Source organism: Gopherus flavomarginatus, chromosome 4, assembly GCF_025201925.1.
Source record: "Gopherus flavomarginatus isolate rGopFla2 chromosome 4, rGopFla2.mat.asm, whole genome shotgun sequence".
NCBI lineage: Eukaryota > Metazoa > Chordata > Testudines > Testudinidae > Gopherus > Gopherus flavomarginatus.
The window spans coordinates 96,119,699-96,140,700 of record NC_066620.1 but is presented as its reverse complement, the minus strand read 5'-3'; the positions used below and the strand labels follow the sequence as shown (position 1 = coordinate 96,140,700).

General features: G+C 41.6%; 1 protein-coding gene across 3 annotated transcripts in view; it reads left to right on the top strand.

The window, feature by feature from the left end:
• Nucleotides 1-21,002, top strand: part of SYTL3 (synaptotagmin like 3) — a 76,989-nt gene that overhangs the window by 10,361 nt on the left and 45,626 nt on the right. The window contains exons 1-4 of one of the 3 annotated variants that reach the window (XM_050949639.1): nt 7,898-8,145; nt 8,349-8,947; nt 10,706-10,921; nt 20,660-20,724. In XM_050949639.1, coding sequence (XP_050805596.1) covers nt 8,838-8,947; nt 10,706-10,921; nt 20,660-20,724 — 391 coding nt within the window. In that variant the 5' untranslated portion in view covers nt 7,898-8,145; nt 8,349-8,837. The other 2 variants (XM_050949640.1, XM_050949638.1) reach the window with 2 other exon arrangements.

Here is a 21,002-nt window from a genome sequence, read left to right as displayed (position 1 = left end):
TCTGACACCACGCTGCAGAAGTGGCCAGCAGCGGGTCTGGCTCCTCCACAGGGGTGGGCCACGGGGCTCTGCGCACTGCCTTCACCCCGAGCACCGGCTCTGCACTTCCATTGGCTGGGAACCAGCCATTGGGAGCCTCGGGGGGAGGAGAGGGAGGATGCCTGCTGGTGACAGCCATGCAGAGCTGCTTGCGTACCTCCACCTGGGAGCTGGACCTGCTGCTGGCATAGGGAGGAAAATGATTCCGGTCCCTTTCTTCTCTGTTTGATTCCCATGCAGACCTAGCCATAGTTTGGTTCTGTATGTTTTAAATATTGTCAGATGTTATAATTTATATCTCGGGAGATCAGAACTGAATGTGCAATTGCCCCATTTTTTTTTTTTTTTATTTTTACTGTGCACGGAATTTGAATAGCAGCAGCAAATCCATTGTTTCTGAATGGTAGTATTCTAAGTACTCATTTTGGGCCATCTCCGAATGTCTTTATTTAAGTGTCTGCTGAGGCTCAGATCCACAAAGATATCTAGGCTCCCAACTTGCATGGAACTCAGTGGAAAAATTAGGAGCCTAAATACCTCTGAGGATCTGGGCCTCAGTCTTTGTTCAGGCTAAACTCCCATGTACTTAAAGGATAATTTAGCCAGAATTTGTCCCATTATTATTTTATATTTGTACAAATACAAATCCTTGAAAATATCACTATTTGTGTACAAATAAATTATTCCGTGAATCTCTAAAAAGGATTCTCTCTGCTCCCCATTACCAGCTTGTTATGTACTGGTCAGAAATTGCTGCTGTCAAAAAGCTGTTTCACAAAATGAGCCTGAAATCTTTAATTCTGTGTGTGGCGTCTTGTAGACCAGGCGGGAAACCCTTTTGTTTTTAAGGATATGGAGGCACTGGGAAATAACATAATTATTCATTTATTTATTTGATAACTGTAGGTGTTGCTGTTATTAGCAGTGTATTAATATTAACCCTCTGAGATGAGTTTTGCTTGGTCCCACTGATAATTACTTCTGTGGAATTTGCTAGTCTCCAAATGACATGCCTCAGAATTTTTACCTTCAGATTTATTGAGGACATTGTAACAATATTAGCTTTTCAAATCAATCCTAGAGAAACAGAAGGCACTGCTCACAGATTCTCTGGGGGCCTGATACTGTGTGGTGCTGCATCCCTCCTGTAGAGTGCCTGCTGACTTAAGTGGGAGTTGAGGGCTCTCAGCACCGCTCAAGAGGGATTCAGTACCTGACAGGATCAGACTCCAAAAGAGAAGAGCCTTAAAGAAATGACTGTAGTGAAAGATCAACTTGAGCAGTGGTAATGCATGTCTTTGAAAATAGCCTATGTTGTGAGAATGCACAATTGCTGTGGCTTTAAATGTGTTTTAGTAACTTCCTGTAAAATGCAATTGATGAGGAAATAAAATATGATATCTTTGCCTCCTCTGTTTCCACCGGAAATTCATGTTATATCTTTTTTTTTTCTTCAACAGTTTTCTATGTGAAAATCTGTCAGTTTTTTGTCATCAGAGAATTTTATCAAAAGAATGCAAAAGGAGGAGCATATACACAGCCACTGTCTGGATATAAAAAGCTGCATCTCCTGCCTTCTTTTGCAATATTAAGTGGATAAAGTTGAACTAGCCTGACAGCATGGGTGATGCGTGGACTGCTGGCTGGGGGAGGTTAGTCCCCAGCCCCGTCCCTTCCACCTAAGGCCCCGCCTCTTCTGCACCCCCCCACCACAGCCACCGGCCCTCATCCCAGGCTAGCTCCCCTCCCCACCCCCCAGCTCCGTAGCATCGGGAGGGCGCTGTGACCCAACCCCTTCCCCAGAGGGAGACTGTACTCCAGCCACGGCAGTGGAGCGGGAAGCAGGAGGGAGGGGCTGGGGGCAGAGCATGGGTGGGGCCATGCCTTGCTGTTTGGGGAGGCACAGCCTCCCCCAGCCTATGATACCTACTGCGCATCCTTGACAGTCTGGATGTAAAATACTCATATAAAACAATAAAATAGCTGTAGATATCTGCAAGTAAATTGGCAATGTGGAGTCTCTGGTACTTAAAACAAAACATACAGATAATGACTCAGATCTTCAGCTGGTGTAAATCAGTGTAATTTCAATGACTTCAATAAAGCTACACTCATCTATACTAGTGAAAGATCTGGCCCTGTATATTTAATACCTGTAGAAATATGTTTGTAGAACATGATAATTTAAAGACACTCCCTCATAAGGGATATTATTGTGAACGTCGGAATTTGGAGATGTGCCTTGGAGGTGAGGGTTGAGAGTATCGCATAGCATGGCTGCGTGCTGCAGTTCACCAGTTATGCTCTCTAGTTTGCTTTGTTAAAGTTTTATTCTTTTCTCATTCATTTGGTTTGCTGTTTAATGAACCTCAAGATAGTTACAATGTGTCAGAAGTGTTGAAAAAAAGGAAATGCAGTGATTTTGAAGTTAACTTCTGTTTTTGCAACTGAAAGCAGAAACAAAGGGAGGCACAAGAGAAGCACGTGGAGCACCAGGCACAGAGGCGTTTGCATATATTTGGTGAGCACAATAGAAGCTTGACTACCTGAAGAAGGGGGAAAAAAGCCAAAAATGAATGTGTTGCAACCTCCAGCCAGTCTGCAATTGTCAGGCAGTGTTGCAGAGAAGTGAAAAAAATACCAGAGATTTGAATTGTATTTAGCAGCCTTCGGGGCAAAGAAAAAAAGTGATAAAGTGAAACCGTCAATCTTTTTGTATGTTGTGGGGGAGAAAACATTGGATATTTATAGCAACTGTGCTTGAAGAAGATGAAAGCATGAAGTTGAGCAAGATACTGACTAAACTTTAGATATGTTGCATGCCAGAAAGGAATGAAACATTTAAGAGATACACATTTCTTTACATGCATGAAAAAAAAATGATGACACCATAGAGCAATATGTCACAAAATTAAGGAAACTCAGTAAAACATGTGACTTTAGTGAGCTGACAGAGTCTCTCATCAGAAATAACACATTGTCTTTAATGCTACTAATAAGTCTAAGAGAGAGACTTCTATGTGAAGGAGACTTAATGTCAGAAAAAACTCTCCAAATATGCAGGGCAGCAGAAACTGTGAAACAACATGCCAAAAAGCTGAATTCACCAGAAAGGGTATTCATATACTAAGTACAAAAGAATATAACCAGAACAGGTCAAATCAAAGAGTGGAACCACCTATGAAAACCGTTGCTAGGGGAACGACTGGTTACACATGCTCATGTGGAAGCTGTAGATCATAGCATGGCCCCAAACAATGTATTGCCTTTAAGATATTGCCATGAATGTGGGGGAAATAGTCATTTTGAAAAATGCTGCAGATCCCAAATGCAGAAAAGTCAAATGCATCCAGTTCCACAAAGGCCTTATTAGAAGGTTGGTACTAACTTATTTATCTGACAATCAAAGGATTATTTAATAGTCACAGATTATTATTCTCTGTATCCAGAAATGTGCACACTGCACAGTACTAATAATAAGTCAGTAATAGCCGGCTTGAAGAGGATCTTCTCTAAACATGGAATTCCAGATGAAGCCTTTAGCAATAATGGGCTGCAATTTTCCAGTGCAGATTTTAGGCAATTTGCCAGAGATTGGGATTTTCATCACAAAACATCAAGTCCAAATTATCCCCAATCAAATGGACTTTAGGAAATGTTTATACAGACAGTAAAGAATCTTATGAAAAAGACTTTTTGACAGTGGGGGTGATTTGTATAAAGTATTATTGGTTACCAAAGTACATCCCTGGAGAATGGCTTTTCTCTAGTTCTGTTGTTAATGGGAAGAAAGATCAGATCTAATTTACCAATTACTGATGACCTGTTGAAATCTCATAACAGTGCAACCATAAAAAAGATGAAATGAAATCAGAAGTGGAAGAAGAAATATTTTGACAAAAGGGCCTGTGATATCCCATCTCTTAACCCAGGTGATCAGACCTCTAATACTTGGGGCCAAAGGGGTGCCATTAAAGAACAGCTGCATCCAAGGTTTTATGTAGTCCAGACAGACCAGATGGACACATTTTGACATAATTGAAGGGATGTATGATTAATCCAAGAAGGTTCCAACACATTGACAACTGATGTGGATTCTGACATTTCCCATGTGACTGATCCTTTATCATCAACTCACAAAAGAGCAAGTGTCAAGGAACAAGGGAACAACTCAGACTCTAATGAAAGGCTGATCCTCAGAAGATCAGAATGTGAGATTAAACATCTGGAAGATGCATAGAGACTTGCTAACCTGCCTGGAGAAAGGGTATTTGAGGAAATTGAGTGGTAAAAACTCACTGGAGAGTGATGTGCTAGTAGTCTGTCCTCTCTAGGTAGTTGACACACTGGATTTATGGAAATGTACTAGATGGTTTTAGAATTTAATGCATGTGTTATTGGATAGTTGTTAGCTGTTATATATGAGTTAATTTGTTTTTCTTTAACAGGGAAGATAGAGATTTGTTTGTAGAAGATTATAATTTAGAGACCATCCCTCATAAGGGACAGTGTTATGAACATAGGAATTTGGTGATGTGCCCTCGAGGCAATGGTTGGGAACACCACAGGGCAGTGTGCAGTTCTTCAGAGATTCTTTCCAGTTGGTTTTAATAAAGTTCTGTTCCTTTATCATTCATTTGGTTTGTTGTTTAATGACCCCCAAGATTGTTATAATACTTAGATTAAACACTCAAGACTTTATCTCAAAACTAATTTTTATTTTATCGCCTTTTAATAATAGAGGTGTGTCAAAACTGGTCTGCTTTTAACTCTCCTGAATAGGTCATACCAACCCAAATATCAACTTTATAACCTAATTTGTAAGAGATGCAAACATTCTGAATGTGATTCAATAACTCTTTTCCTCCTTCAAGTGCTACAGTAATATCCATTATTATTAAAAAAAACCCCACTTTTTCTTTGGTTCAGTTTTTTGAAAGCTATACATGTAGAGCCAGTTTCTGCAGTTTCATCAAGTAAATGCCTTTTGATTTCAGTGGGAGTTTTGTACAAGTAAGTACCACAGAATTTGTCCCATAGATATAAAGCAGTTCTTGCATGTTTTTATTTAAACTTCGTTGTCATAGTTCTTGAGGTTCTCAGAACTGTGAATCATCTTGTTGCCCTCCACCTCCAGCAAGAGGAAGTCTTGCTTGTGGTCGCTGGATGTTAGCTTCCTGACCGTGCCAGCCCTTCAGCCACTCAAGCATTCTACTCTGGGCTATGCCAGCCCTAGTTTAGCAGGTTAGCAGTAGGTGCACCCAAGTCCCTTTGAAGTGTTCCCCTGCAATATCCAGCCCCTGACACTGATTACTCTCAGCAATTTCCAATCCTCTGCACCCAAAGATGCAGCATACGCCAACTTATCAGTTGTACCTTAAACCACTGCTCCTGTAAACCAGACAACACTTGAAAGCACTTATAAAACAGAAGATTTATTAAAGTAAGAAGAGTATCAAGGTAGCTATGTTAGTCTGTGTCCACAAAAATAACAAGGAGTCCGGTGGCACCTTAAAGACTAACAGATTTATTTGGGCTTTCATGGGCAAAAAACCCACTTCTTCAGATGCACGGAGTGGACAAATAAATCTGTTAGTCTTTAAGGTGCCACCGGACTCCTTGTTGTTAAAGTAAGAATAAGGATTTAAGTAGAAATGAGAGAGTGGCAGAAAAAGTGGTTACAATATGAAACAAAATCATAAAATGTGAACTTGGGTCTTCACTTATTAATAGTTACTTTTCTTAGCTAATAAGTAGATTTCACCCCCCAAAGTTTAGTCAGTTGCAGAGCTGACGAGTTTCGGAAGAGCCAGCATTCAAATGCTCCTGAAAGCACTCTTCTTTGCCAGGAGTTTTCCTCAATAAATGGATACAGAGTGCTTTCCCCTACACTCTGGTTATCTCTATGTACAGCACTGCAGTGGCACATCTGGTGAAGACGCTTTATGTCAACGGGGGAAAGCTCTCCTGTCAGCATAAAAAAAACAACCTCCAAGTGCGGCCAAAGCTATGTCGGGGAGAGAAGCTCTCCCCTTGACATAGCGTTGTGGGCATGAGTGCTTATGCCTCCCTAACTTATGTCGCTCAGGGGGGAGTCGTGGATTCCACCCCTACCCCCGCCCGAGTGACATAAATTTTGCTGACATAGGCTATAGTATAGACATTGCTTCTCTTAAAGTAAAGCAATCTTTTGTTTTTATTCATACCCACAGTGATTTCCTGCCTCCTATAATGTTCATTTTCACCTCCAGGTGGTTCCAGTCATTTGCAGTTGTCTTTGATGGTTTTCTATTGATCTGGGGCAGGGATGGGCAAACTTTTTGGCCTGAGGGCCGCATTGGGTTTTGGAAATTTTATGGAGGGCCAGTTAGAGGAGGCTGTGCCTCCCCAAACAGCCAGGCATGGCTCAGCTACCACCCCCTATCCACCTCCCCCACACTTCTTGCCCCCTGACGGCCTCCCCAGGACTCCTGTCCCATCCAACCACCCCTTCTCCCTGTCCCCTGACCATCCCTGGAATACCTGCCCCTTACCAGGGCTGGCTCTACCATTTTTGCCGCCCCAAGCAAAAAAAAAACAGCTCGGACTGCTGTCACCTGAACTGATGAAGTGCAAAAAAAAAAAAAAGTGCTTGGACTGCTGTGCCCGAACTGTCGAAGCGAAAAAAAAGCCGCCCAGACTCTACCACCCTAAAAATGGATGGAATGCTGCCCCTTAGCATGCGCTGTCCCAGACACGGGCTTGCTCCGCTGGTGCCTGGAGCCAGTCCTGTCTCTGACTGCCCCCTGCCACCCCATCCAACCCCCCCTCCTTCCTGACTGCCCCCCTGCCCCCATTCAACCCCCCTTTTCCCCACCCTCTGACCGCCCTGACCCCTATCCACAGCTCCGCCCACGACCACCACCTTGAACTCCCCTGCCCTCTATTCAACCCTCCTTGCTCCTTTACTAAACTGCCTAGAGGACCGGTGGCTGGCAGTGCTACAGCTGTGCTGCCCAGAGCACCAGGACAAGCAGCCGCGCCGCCTGGCTGGAGCCAACCATGCAGCACAGAGCACCGAGTCAGGCTGGGCTCTGCAGCTGCACTGCCTCAGGAGCTCCCAGCGCTGCCGCCCAGAGCATGGTGCAGTGAGCTGAGGCTGCGGAGGAGGGGCTGGGAGCTAGCCTCCCTGGCCAGGAGCTCAGGGGCCAGGCAGGAGGCTCCCACAGGCCACATCCAGCCCGTGGGCTGTAGTTTGCCCACCTCTGTTCTGGGGTGTGGCAAGGGTAGACAATAGAACCTTGCATTACCTCGATGGCTGACTAAGGAGGGGTGATAACTCTCTCTTGCTTGAATGGGTCAGCATATTACCCCTGGTGACTAATTTTTACTCAAAGTCTATAAAGCCTATTTTCCATATAAATACATTATTCCATAAATATTACCTGTACATACGTATTACAATGAGATTATGAGTCTTGACAAATTAGGAGCTTTCTTTAGATACCTTACATACTACTTTTTAATGAATAAGACATGTAAGACACATCTTTGGTGTAGTGAGTTTGTCTGGTCTGAGGTGAGAAAAAAGGGTCTATGTGTCACATTCATCTATATCTCTTTTTGTATTTTCCTGCTTCTTGTATGTTTGCACATAAGTAACTCATCAGTTTGGGATGAGGAACTGTTTGTGCACAGTGCTAGAAATAAAACTGTATCCTCTTGACTTTTTATGTTTGTGTGTGTTTAACAAAGATAGCAGCGCTGCTGTGCACAAAACCTTTTATCTAGCCTCTACAGAAAGAAGCTAGATGTGATTCAGATGGCAGGCCTATTAGCTATTAAAACCTATAAATAATTGGTAGAGCAACCCCTTAGAGTTGTTTCTTTCTCCTTTTATTACAAGTTTTTAATGCTTTGTCACTTCTAGAAGATGATTAGTACAGCTACTAATCAGCTAAGGAGCACATATCATAACCAATATGTCTTCGAGTCATGAGGCCAGCCTCTGAATTTTCTTGGCAGCTACTTTGATTGATTGATTTTTTTTGTATTATCAGCACAACACAAAAATTATTCTTCTCCAAGCTATTAATGCAGATGGCTAAGCATTAATGGAGCATGTGGGTATGTATGATGGTAATGTTGACGGAAGAATGATCTGTCTTATTCAGTACCTCCAGGCTACTCCAGCATATCCGAATCAGTGTGTGAAAGGTATATTTGTATACAATAGAGTTAGATTTTCACAGAGTAATGCCTAGATGCTAGCAGAGAGATGTTGAAGAAGAAATGAGGGAAAATAACACTTTATCTTTGTTTTTCTCTAGGTCCTGAACAAGATACTATTTTTATTCTAGTCACTTCCTACCGTGAAATTTCTGAAGCAAGAGGTCAAGTAAGACAAGCTCCTTTCCTCTCCTTGCCCATTTTCTGTGTGAAGGCTCCCTCAACTTGGTGATTACAAATAAAACCTTACTTTGGGCTATTGTCAGTTTTGGAGCCACTCTCATCAAAAAAAGAACTGTCATATGAAAGGCAGCAGACTGTTGTGATCCTGCTAAATGACCGTGTTCATCGAGGGCAGAGACACTCTGGAAATAATGATTTGCATGGAGATCAACATTCTCATTTTTTTTCTTCAAGAGTATGACACAGTAGAAGTGTATCACCAATGAAATAAGAGCACAGGCACTTAAAAGAACTCATAAACCTCCTGAGTGCTACATTATACTCCAGACAACAGTATTATCTGTCAGCTTGGATACAGTAGAACTGTGTAGTGCCGGGGTCTCCAAAGGAAGTGAAGTGTGGGGAAAATGACCTGTGAACTGAATCTGAACTTCCTTAAGGAATTGGAACGAGAGACAGTTTTACAGGTCCTGTACCGTGACCAGATGGTGAGAAAAGTGGATGAGGAAAGGATAAGGTATTTGCCTTTTTTGTACTATGCCACCATTTCTCTTTGCTTTCCTCTCTAATCTTATTCCTTCTCTTGTCTGCTGTTAACTAGTATCTTTTTTCCAGTTGGGAGAACTAAGAGGTATCCAGTGTGTCATGGCTTTAACATGCTAGTGCAGGGGTTCTCAAACTGGGGGTTGGGACCCCTCAGGGGTCGCGAGGTTATTACACGGGGGGTGTTTGCGAGGTTATTACATGGGGGGGTCGCGAGCTGTCACCCTCCACCCCAAATCCTGCTTTGCCTCCAGCATTTATAATGGTGTTAAATATATAAAAAAGTGTTTTTAATGCATAAGGGGGGTCACAATCAGAGGCTTGCTTTGTGAAAGAGGTCACCAGTACAAAAGGTTGAGAACCCCTGTGCTAGTGGCTCACTATCCATTAAAGCTGAACAAATACCATGCATTGAATAAACTACTGAATGAATTTAGTTTCTAGCATTCCTAAAAAAAAATCAGGCTATCATAAGGTTTACTCCCTCAGTGAAGAGTTTATAGTTAATTCTCTCTCATCACATTCACAGGTGCACATGCATTGTTCCAGTTACAAAGAATGAGTTCAGGTCTTTGACTGATTTATGTCAATTCATCTGTTCCAGGATTCTCACAAGGGATTTTGGGAACCTCTTCCCAATGCTGAGTGAAGCAGTGTCTCATCCCATATAAATGTTATGCCAAGTGCATTGCATTTACTAGTGTGCAATTTCCTGTCATCACCAGAGGGTTTTATTGGCTGAATGAAGAGTTTAAATTTAATTCTCTCTCAGCACCTTCACACAGATACTTGATTTATAAAGGGTGAGGTCAAATCTTTGTCTGGCTTATTTTGTTTCCTGTATACTAAGGCTCCGACAAGGGGTTTTTTTGGAACCTTGCAACCTACTTTGTCAAGCAATAACCCATCCCATAAAAAACATATCATTTGGGTTGCTAATATTTACACCTCCAAGTTTAAAATTCTCTGTGTTTGCACAGTTGAATGTAGGGCCCTGCAGTTTGTTTTCTGCAAGTATTTGCATGATTAAAACTTAAATGTCTGTGGAAAGCAAATGCTAATAGGTTGTCAGCAAAGCTGAAATAAATTCATTTTTAAATTTGAGCAACTACAGTAACCTTTTTGGTATTTACTCAGTTCAACTTTGTATAGTCAGAATAGTCTCCTGCAGAAGCGTTATGACGTAACCAAATAGTGCAGAGAACAGGATTCTTAATGTTACTGATTCCTGTCAGAGAAACACTGAACTAAGGTTATGTCAGGTAAGTGAAAGCAACAATTTTCAATTTTTTTGGTTTAAAATATATTTTTTTTGTAATTTTAAGTCTACACACAATTCAGTTAAATTCACCTTTAGCTGATTCCTGTATTTGATGAAGATGTTTTTGCAATTCTCACTCATGAATCAAATTTGCAAAGGGAACCAAATCCAACTTCTATTTGCATGTGCACAGCTTTGAACACATGATCACTTGCATACATACTTTTTGGCTCCCTATTACGTGTGTATAATTTTGCATGTGCAGAGCACCATTTGTACTAGATTAGAACTCCATTATGCACATGAGCGATACAAGTGATAATACAAAAAAATACTGTATGCAAGTGATTTCAGGCAACGTAAAAATAGAGACCACAATTTCAAGATATGACCCACAGAATATTATCACTATTGGATACAAACATTATCAGCTTGTGATTGTACGTATTTTTATTTGCTTCTTGGGGACAGGAAATTGAAAATGCAGTTGCAGCAGCTTCAGTGGAAGGGGACAAAAAGTGAAAGCCATGAATACCAGGAAAGATCCTGTGCTCGCTGTCAGAAATCCTTGGGCCTGGTGATGAATAGAGGTGCAGTGTGCAATGGATGCAGTCATCGTGTGTGCTCCGAGTGCCGTGTCTGCCTGAATCCCTACCTGTGGAAATGCACCATCTGTTATGCTCATGGGTGAGAAATATGACTAGTTTTGTTAAGCCATCTCTGTTATTTGTGGTGTTGTAAGTAATAATAGAGAAGCAAATAAAATGCTCAAATTGTTATAATGAAGATAGCATTGACAAGAGTTGAAAGCCTGGGGTGAAATCCTCACCCCACTGACGTTGATGGGAATTTTGCCATTGACTTCAGTGGAGCTGAAATTTCATCCCTTGTGTTTAGCAAAATGGACAGGTCACAGAGACTCAAAGATGCATCACTATTTCCTGGGGCTGTGATAGTGTTAGATCTCATAAAGTAGGGCAGGATTTGGTATAGTCGGTTCTTGCATAGAAATTATCTGAAGAAAACTCAGTTACTGCAGTAAGTGACACTGTGATTCCCACAGATGGCTCTCTTCCCTCTGAGTCAGAACTGAACCAGTGCATTCTTTCAGAGTATTGGGCAGGGGTGAAAGTAACTGAAAGGACTTACTGGTACGCTGGAGTCCTGAATAGAGGCATGGCTTCAATCGGAAGAGGCAGGGCCTTTAAATGTTTAAAGGCCCTGGGGCTCCAGCTGTGGCTGGGAGCCTCAGGGCCTTTAAATCACCCCAGAGCTACCAGCTGCAGAGGCGGCTGGGAGCCCCAGGGCTGTGGGGCAAAATAAAGGGCACGGGGCTCCTGCCACTGCGGAGCTCTGGGCCCTTTAAAGCGCTGCTCGAGCCCCGCTACTGGAGCTCTGGCGGTGATTTAAAGGGCCAGGGCTACCCACAGTGGCAGGAGCCCCAGGCCTTTTACATTCCCGCCCGAGCGCGGCAGCTGGGCTCTGGTGATGATTTAAAGGGCTCAGTGCTCCTGCTGCTCCGGGGAGTCCTGGGCTCTTTAAAACGCCACCTGTGGTTAGGTCGTTACACTAATTGAATCTATTTCCCCATGTTAACTTCTCCTCAGACCTTCTATGGGTCATCTCAATTATCACTTCAAAAGTTTTTTTCTCCTGTTGATGATAGCTCATCTCAATTGATTAGACTCTTCCTGTTGGTATGCATACTTCCACCTTTTCATGTTCTCTGTATGTATAAATATCTCCTGTCTGTGTGTTCCATCTGTCAAAGTTAGACTCAGGACTCACAGTTTGTAAGACCACTCTGTTTTATTAGCACAGCGCTCTGCTAATAACACCCAGATAATGTGAGCACCATGCAAGACACAAACTATCTTATTTATACAGATAAAAGGGCGAGCACTTAACAAGATTACAAAGGAAGCAGAATCTGATAAGTTTACCTGGGCTAGGCATGCATATCTTATTTCCTTACTAACTATTACCGATCTTCTGTTAATGTTTTGCCATTAGCACCCTTGTTTATGCCTAATGTTTCTTTTTCTGGCACCTGTATTTCAGCATTTCTTATTTCTGCTTAAAGGTACATACAACATTTCTTTAATCCGTTCTTATTTTTACAATATAATTCATTCTACTCTCACACATTCTATGCATCTGAAGAAGTGGGCTGTAGCCCACGAAAGTTTGTGCTGAAATAAATTTGTTAGTCTCTAAGGTGCCACAAGTACTCCTGTTCTTTTTGCGGTTACAGACTAACATGGCTGCTACTCTGAAACCTGTCATTCTCTGTACTATTATGTTAAATACCTCCACTGAATACACTCTTATTCATAACATCCTGTCTAAGTTGAATACTCCAAACAGGATATTCTGATACATTTCTGCCTTTGATGAGAAACATTCTGATACTTTATCCGCAAAAACAGAGTTGCCTACACACACAAAGAGTTATGAATCCTTCCCCTTTTTACTAAAAAGAAAAGCATTTTGGAGGTGGAGATGATGGTTCTGGAACTCATATAATTCAAAAGCTGCTCTTCCCTCCTCTCCCCTCCACCCCAAAAAACAACCCCATAATTATTTAGCCCCAAATGTGGAGCAAACTGCTTTGCCCGTTTTGTGATAAATGCATTTCAAAATACATTGTTTAAAAATCACAGTTTACATGAAAAGAGATTCATTGTGCAATCTTAAAGTCTGCATTGTCACCTAAGAATCACAAACTGACTTTAAACTGGCAACCATACAGATAGTCAACCCTGTTCAAAGAGCTAGTACAAGACCTATGCACCACTTGAATTCTTATTTAATCTTAAATTTGAGGTTTAACGATTTAAGTGGTGCTCAGCCCTTATACTGACCCTCATAGTGATGAATTTTATTTAAAGTACTCACCCTACGCACACGGATGAATTTCACCTTCGGAACTGCTGGTTTGTTTTCAAAACCATAAGTTTCCTACACACTAATGGACCACATTTTTTCTAATTTGTTTTTTAAGACTGTTATTCAGAGGCTGTTTCAAGTTTTAACATGGAAAAACTCTTTTTATCCTAAAGCAATTAAAATAGAGGCTTATAATAAAAGTGTCATTTCAGCCATATAAGATCACATCATATCACATTGTCAGGGACTCTAACCCAGACGGCAAAGTTCGTTGTCTGACCGCGAGAGAGACAGGCAACACCAGCAAGGTCCAATCAAAAGCTCTTTATTGACAAGTGCACGCATCAATAGAGAGCAGCTCGTCTCCAGAGAGAACCAGCCTGCTCTTTACATCTTAGTATAAGCCTATATAGACAGTTCCGTCGCGTCATAAATTATTCACTGGAGCAACCCACCCCCTTCTTCTAACAACTAGAAACTAGACACCTTTAGTATACATGCATGCCTAAAGTTAGAAATGTAGGAGAGTTAAAAACAAACAAAGAACAAAACGAGGGAGTGAAAACAAGGAGGCTGGGAAACTAGGACTCTTAGCAGTTCTTCGAAGGAGCTGCCCGAACACAGCACATCTGGTACTATGCCAGAAATGCAGCTTCTCTCTTATCTCACTTTTTCCCAGCGCTTGTAAGACATGCTGCTGCTTCTCAGTGTTTTCCACTCAGGGATTACCCACAAACCTCTGTTAGCCTGACTTTGGTCAGGTTGGCATACCTGGTTTTGTCTGCTATATCTTTATTCAGGCCTAACAACATCTCATATCATCACTTATCTTGTTATTTATTCGTGGATGCAGCAAGACACACACACATAAACAGGCCCAAGGAGATCTATTTTTCTGTCTATTGTAGATGCTGAAAAATGATGCATCTTCAGTGAGTGGAGATCTTGAGGAGAGGGCCAGCACGAGGCCCTATCTGCACTTAAGCCTCATTTGAGCTCATCACTTGGGGCCTGATCCAAAGCCCATTGGAATTATTGGGAGTTTTCTTATTGACTTAATGGGCTTTGGTTCAGGACTATAAAGCTGAAGAGATGGATAGGGCTATGTGTGGACCCTCTGGATTGGGGTAGTTCCACTCAGTGCCCTATATTTTATGGGAAGAGGAAAGATGTAGAAATTTAGAGTCTGATTTTCAGAGGTACTGAGCACTCATGCCTTCTGTTGAAGTCAAGAAAAGCATGTTGACCTCTGAAAATCAGCATCTGAATGACTTCTTGCAGAATCTAGGCCAACGGAGGCTCTGTGTGTCTTTGTGATTACAAGTAGAGTGACTGCTAATAAATGATCAAATACAAAACTGGTGTACATTTGATAGGCAGTATAATTTCATTATCTTCATCTTGATTTTTTTTACTCCTGATACTATTATCTAGCTCTCAGTTGCTGTTAAAATGTTTTTTCCCCAACAGAACGTTGGTATCAGCAACATCACTGATGTTCTTCCTTCCCCACCCTGCTCTTTGATACTAGTCTTAGATATTAGATTATCTGTGGAGACAAACTTCATGTATCAAACTGAGCATCAGCAATGACAAAAAGGCTACCATAGAACACCAGTTCTGACATTTCAAAGACAAAATAAATGTATTTCCTGTGTGTTGTATCTAGATGATTCTAGGTATTACTGTGAGTCACACATAAGTGAAAAGATATCAGTCATCATTCTCTGTTCTTGGTCTTGCTCTGATAAGTTCATAAATGTGAGTAGAAACATCTTTTAACTTCTCAAGTGCTCTTTCTCTGTGCATGACTGAGGGCAAATATCTCTAAAGCAGTCCCATTATACCCTTAGTTATGATTTATCACAGGATTGCATACATGTCCCCATTTGCTAGATGAACATTGTCAGCCAAATTCAACTCTTAAGTGCTTAGATCCCACCTGTCCAAAGAAAATAAATGTTTAACTGAGGTCGGTGTTTGGTTTGCTACATCGTGAGTAGAAAGAGAGCAAACTGCAATGTTCCAATTGGGATCTTAACCTCAGAAAGTTTGGGGATGTTCAGATCAGGGATTTTGGGGCTGATCATATTGTTAGTCATGTAATGTATTCAGACTAAATAAATCTGGATTGCATGAATGCTAGAAGTAAAGTAACATTTAAATATGTACATCCTGTGGTAGGTAGGAAGTGGTGAACAAGGATAAAGTTACTTATAATGTTGTTTGTCTTTCTAAATCAGTGGGCCCCAAACTTTTCAGGGTTGTGTCCCCCTTACCCCTGTCCATGTCCCCCATAAAAGCATGATTTTATGGAAAATAAGTCTTGTTCAAGAAATTTTATATAATTTTTTGATTTTGTTGAGATTACAGGTATGGTTGATAAAGGTAACTGTATTGGCATAGAGTCAGGGGGTAGTCATGTTAGTCTGTATCCACGAAAACAACAAGGAGTCCAGTGGCACCTTAAAGACTAACAGATTTATTTGGGCATAAGCTTTCATGAGTAAAAGGCCATGCATCTGAAGAAGTGAGGTCATTTACCCAAATAAATTTGTTAGTCTTTAAGGTGCCACTGGACTCCTTGTTGTATTGGCATAGTATGGATTTAGACTTCTGTAAGGTGTTTGATTTAGTTTCGCATAACATTCTGATTAAAAAATTAGCATTATACAAATCAATTTATCACATATTAAATGGATTAAAAACTGGCTAATCGATAAACCTCAAAAATAATTGTAAATGGGGAATTATCATCCAAAGCAGGTGTTTCTAGTGGGCTCCCACAGGGATCTGTTCTTGGAGTAATGCTATTTTGTATGTTTATCAGTGATCTAGAAGAAAATATTATATCTTTGCTGGCAAAGTGTGCAGTGATATGAAAATAGGTAAAGTGGTAAATAATAATAAGGATAGGTCAAGTATACAGAGCAGTCTAGATCACTTAGTAAGATGAGTTCATTTGAACAACATACAATGCATATAGCTCAGTTACAGTATTGGGGACTCTGTTTTGGAAGCGAGGACTCTGAAATGGACCTAGGGGGTCCTGATGAATAACTAATAGAATATGAGCTTCCTGTGTCTTACTTTGGCTAAACTGGCTAATGCAATTCCTGGATGTATAACCAGGGGAAAATCAAATAGAAAGTTGATATAACTTATGTATACGTACGTTTGCCAGAAGCTGGGAATGAGCGACAGGGGATGGATCACTTGATTATCTATTCTGTTCATTCCCTCTGGAGCATTGGCCACTGTCGGGTAATGGGCTAGCTGGATCTTTGGTCTGAACCAGTATGGCCTTTCTTATGTACAGCACCGATGAGACTGCTACTAGAATAGTCTGTCCAGGTCTGGTCTCCACACTCCAAAAGGGTGCTGAAAAATTGGAAATGTTCAGAAAAGAGCTGCAAGAATGATTTAAGGTCTGAAAAACTTGCCTTACAGTGGAAGACTTAAGAAGTTCACTCTATTTATCTAATTTGTGGTTTATATATAGCTACATGGCGAGAAGTTCTGATAGCATGGGGCTCTTAAATGTGATAAAGGCATAACAATGCCCAGTGGTTGGAAGCTGAAGCTAGATAAATACAGGCTAGAAATAAGGTGCATATTTAGAACAGTGAATGTATTTAACCACTGGATCAAGTTACCCAGTGTTGTGATGGATTCACCACCACTTGACGTCTTTAAGTCTAGATTGGATGTCTTTTTAACAAGTATGCTCTAGTCCAACCACGAGATATAGGCTTGAGGCAGGAATTACTGGGTGAAGATCACTGGCCTGTGGTGTGTAGGTCAGACTAGATTGGGGTGGGGAACCTGCGGCTGGATCTGGCCTCTGCTTCATTTTATCTGGCCCATGGCAAGTCTCCATGCTGCAGGCTGGAAGCCCCGAGCCTTGGCGCCCTTTTCCCCCCACCCTCCACAGGGCTTGAGTCGCCAGCACCAGCTCGCCGGATTGCCAGAAGTCTGGTTGGCTCTGTGCCACTCCCAGCATGTCCCTGTGGCCCCTAGGAGCAGGGGCGATCAGGGAAGCTCTGCACGCTGCCCCCGTCCCCAGCGCTGGCTCTGCAGCTCCCATTGGCCAGGAATCGTGACCAATGGGACCTGTGGAGGAGTGCCTGTGGGCGCAGGCAGCATGCACCATGCAGAGCCCTCTCGCCCCTCTGCCTAGGCGCTGAACATGGCAGCCACTTCTGGGAGCAGAGTGGAGCCCCAGCAGGCAGGGAGCCTGCCTTAGCCCCTCTGTGCCACTGACCAGGAGCCGGCTGAGATAAGCATCACCCACACACCAACCCCAGTGCCCCAAGTCGGAACCCCCTCCTGCACCGTAACTCCCTCCCAGACCCCGCACGCCATACCTTCTCCCACACCCCAACCTCCTGCCCCAACCCTGAGCACGTTCCTGCACTCCAAATCCCTTGGCCTCAGTTTGGAGCCTCTTTCTGAACCCCAGACCCTCATTCCTGGCCCCACACCAGGGCCCGCAACCCCAGTCAGAGCCCTCACCCCTCCCACACCTCAACCCCCTGCCCCAGCTTGTAGCCCCCTCCCACACACTGAACCCTGCATTTCTGTCTCCACCCTGGAGCCTAGGGGAAGCCTCGAGCATCCTCCCTGCCCAGTACAGGGCTGTGTGTGGCCCATGACTGATTTTTTATGTGGGTCAGTGGTCCCTGATAGAAAAAAGGTTCCCCATCCCTGGACTAGATGGTCATAAGGCCTTCTGGCCTTAAAATGTATGAATCTAAGAAAATTTAAACATTACACTTTGAATATTTTTACCTGCTAAAGTTACAAATAATAGAATGAGATTAGAGAAAATATATTTATTTTTGTCTGGTTTTCTTTGATTGCTTTATGCATTTGATTGCACTTTGTATCTGATCCACAGCCCAGTTAAGTTAATGGTAACCTATGTGACTTTGGGAATGTCACTTAGCCTCAGTGTGCCTCAATTCCCCATCTGTAAAATAGGGATAATAGCACTGCCCTACCTCACAGGGATTTTGTGAGAATAAATACATTAAAAATTATCAAGCCCTCCAACACTATGATGATGGAGCCTTATAAGGACCTAAGATGGATAGATAAGACTCTTAGTGGCTTCAGTAGCTTTGCAGTAGGTCTCTCTCTGGGTGAATTCTGTTCTACTGTTTCCCCTCTATAGTCAGTCAGTTTCCCTATTTGTATGGATCATTCACACAACTAGGGAGAGAAAGATGTTTTGGAAAATGCAATATTAAAACCAGAAGCAGTTGTATGATCTGAAACAACTTGAAACCTATTGTTTGGAAGAAAGAAGTTCAGATTTCATGTTGATTGCATCCATTTAAAGCAATCTGAACATTACAGATCAGTATTCCTTTCTCCAGAACTATGGAACCACTGTAACAGGATGCTTACTTTCTTGTAGAAAAAAAGCACTTTCTTAACAAGCAACAGACAGTAGGATGCATAGGTAAAATAAAACTGGATCCTGGCCAGACACTATTAGTTCAGTGTTTGCAAACTGTAATAAATTCTGGGTTGTTTTGCTTTAATAGCCATCTAATAGTGATGAAGACCAAAATGAAAGCCATACATTATTGAAAGCAAGCAGGAAAACAAATTATTTAAGATACAAAGGGATGACTCACTATAGTTAGGCTTAGACGCATTAGCACTGTTCAAAACTTTAGTTAGGCTTGGCAGAATTTGCTTTTTACTTTTTTATAATTTCAATGGATAATATAGGTGTTTATTTTTAAGCATTTTTTCTATTTTTATCTGATTAAATTTTCACAGTCGCACAAAATTATGAGTTTTAAGCATCTTTTTCTTCATTTATAGATTTACATTTTCACAGCTGTGGGAAATTATGGGGGGAGTTCACACAATGGGGGGCAGACAATAATTATTTCTTGATAGTAGACGTTGAGGTTCAAAAAACTAAAGCTTTATAACCGTCAAAATACAAATTGTCTACATCACATGTCAAAATATACAAAGTAAATATCCTCAAATCAAACTTTAATAAGTTCTCAAGCAGTACTTTTCTTACTGTGTCTATCTACAAATTTTGATTATTATTGATGGAAAATACTTTTCTTCAGTTTGTGTGTGTATGGTGAAGTAGATGTTTACCTTCATTTACTGATACAAATCTAATCCTTTCACGCCTAATCATTATATTGGGTTTAAAGCAGTGTCCATTACAGTTGTGTCAGAACCTCTACTGCCAAATTTTCAGATTCCATTGTCTTAAGTTAAATACCAAAATCTGTGGTTAGACAGCTAAATAAATGGCCTGATTTCAAGAGGAGCTGAACATACTCCATTTCCAATAGAGTAAGTGAAAGTTGCAGGTGTTCAGCTCCTCTGAATACAAAGACACTTATTTAGGTGCCTAAAAATAGAACCTAAAACCAAGCTGCAACAAAAGCACACAGCATCCTAAACATTGTACCATATTTTAAAAGGGAATGAGATGAGAACCAGAGTAGCAGCCCAATTGCTGCATTTCCTGGCCTTTGTGAATTTCAGTCAGAATTATATATAGTCTTTTGGTTTTGAATTTTTCTCAAGGATCTGTCCTTATATGCAGTTCATACTCATTAAACATCACCTATTTGATCTCATGATCTGATGCATGCAGGTACTGTGCATGACAGTTGCCACTAGTGGCACTAGCTTCTTGAAAGAGGAGCGGAGTAAGGTTCGGGTTAGGCCAGGGGTCAGCAACCTTTCAAAAGTGCTGTGCCGAGTCTTCATTAATTCGCTCTAAATTAAAGTTTTGCATGCCAGTAATACATTTTAACGTTTGTAGAAGGTCTCTTTCTCTAAGTCTATAATATATAACTAAACTATTGTTGTATGTAAAGTAAATAATGTTTTTAAAATGTTTAAGAAGCTTCATTTAAAATTAAATTAAAATGCAGAGCCCCCGGACTGGTGGCCAGGACCCAGGCAGTGTGAGTGCCACTGAAAATCAGCTCGCATGCCGCCTTCGGCACATGGACCATAGGTTGCCTACCCCTGGGTTAGGCCATGGCACCACCACACTGTCCACATCAATGAGGAGAGAGTGTGTTGCACCTTCTTCTAGGGTTATGACACTGCAGCATGTGCTGCTCTTATTTAGCCATTCTGACTTACACCTCGGAGTGCACACTACAGTATCTTTACGCTATGGCAGTAAACAGCAAGCCAGCCCTAAGGGTCTTATCTGAGGTCACAGAGCGGGTCAGGTGCAGAGCTCCAAATAGAATCAAGGACTCTTGACTTCCAGCGTGTTGCTCTAAACACTAGATAATACTTACGTCAGCACAGAACAGCTCTTACAGGGAGAACAAAGCTGATCCTTTTGCCCTCAAACTCAGGGTCAGATTGTAGCCATCTCCCATTAGTTATACTGTACAATTAAGAAGGTTCACTCTGTAGCCTTTGACCGTTAAACAGATTTTTGTCTTAAGTCCACATGTATATGGTCATGAAAATTCATCTTGGAAATTGTGTAAAAGGTTCATATGTGTGTTGTTTGTTTTTCAGAGACATGAAAGTAAAGACTGGGGAATGGTTCTTTGAGGAACGTGCCAAGAAATTCCCAGCTGAAGGTAATTACTGGAGCAGGCAACAAACTGCTTTGCCGTATATAGTCCTCATCTAAGCAATATACAATATAAAGTCTTGATACGCTACTTTGTTTCATTTTTAGCCCATTTAGTAGGTCTGAAATAAAGACTAGATCTTGTGGTATGTGTCTCTACAGTGGGTGTAAGACAGCAGAATGCCTGCCTTTTTGCCTTAAGCATAAACCAGAAGAAGGCCTTTAAAGGGCAAAGTACTTTGGCTGGGTAATATGAAAATATGATAACCATTTTAATTTGAACAA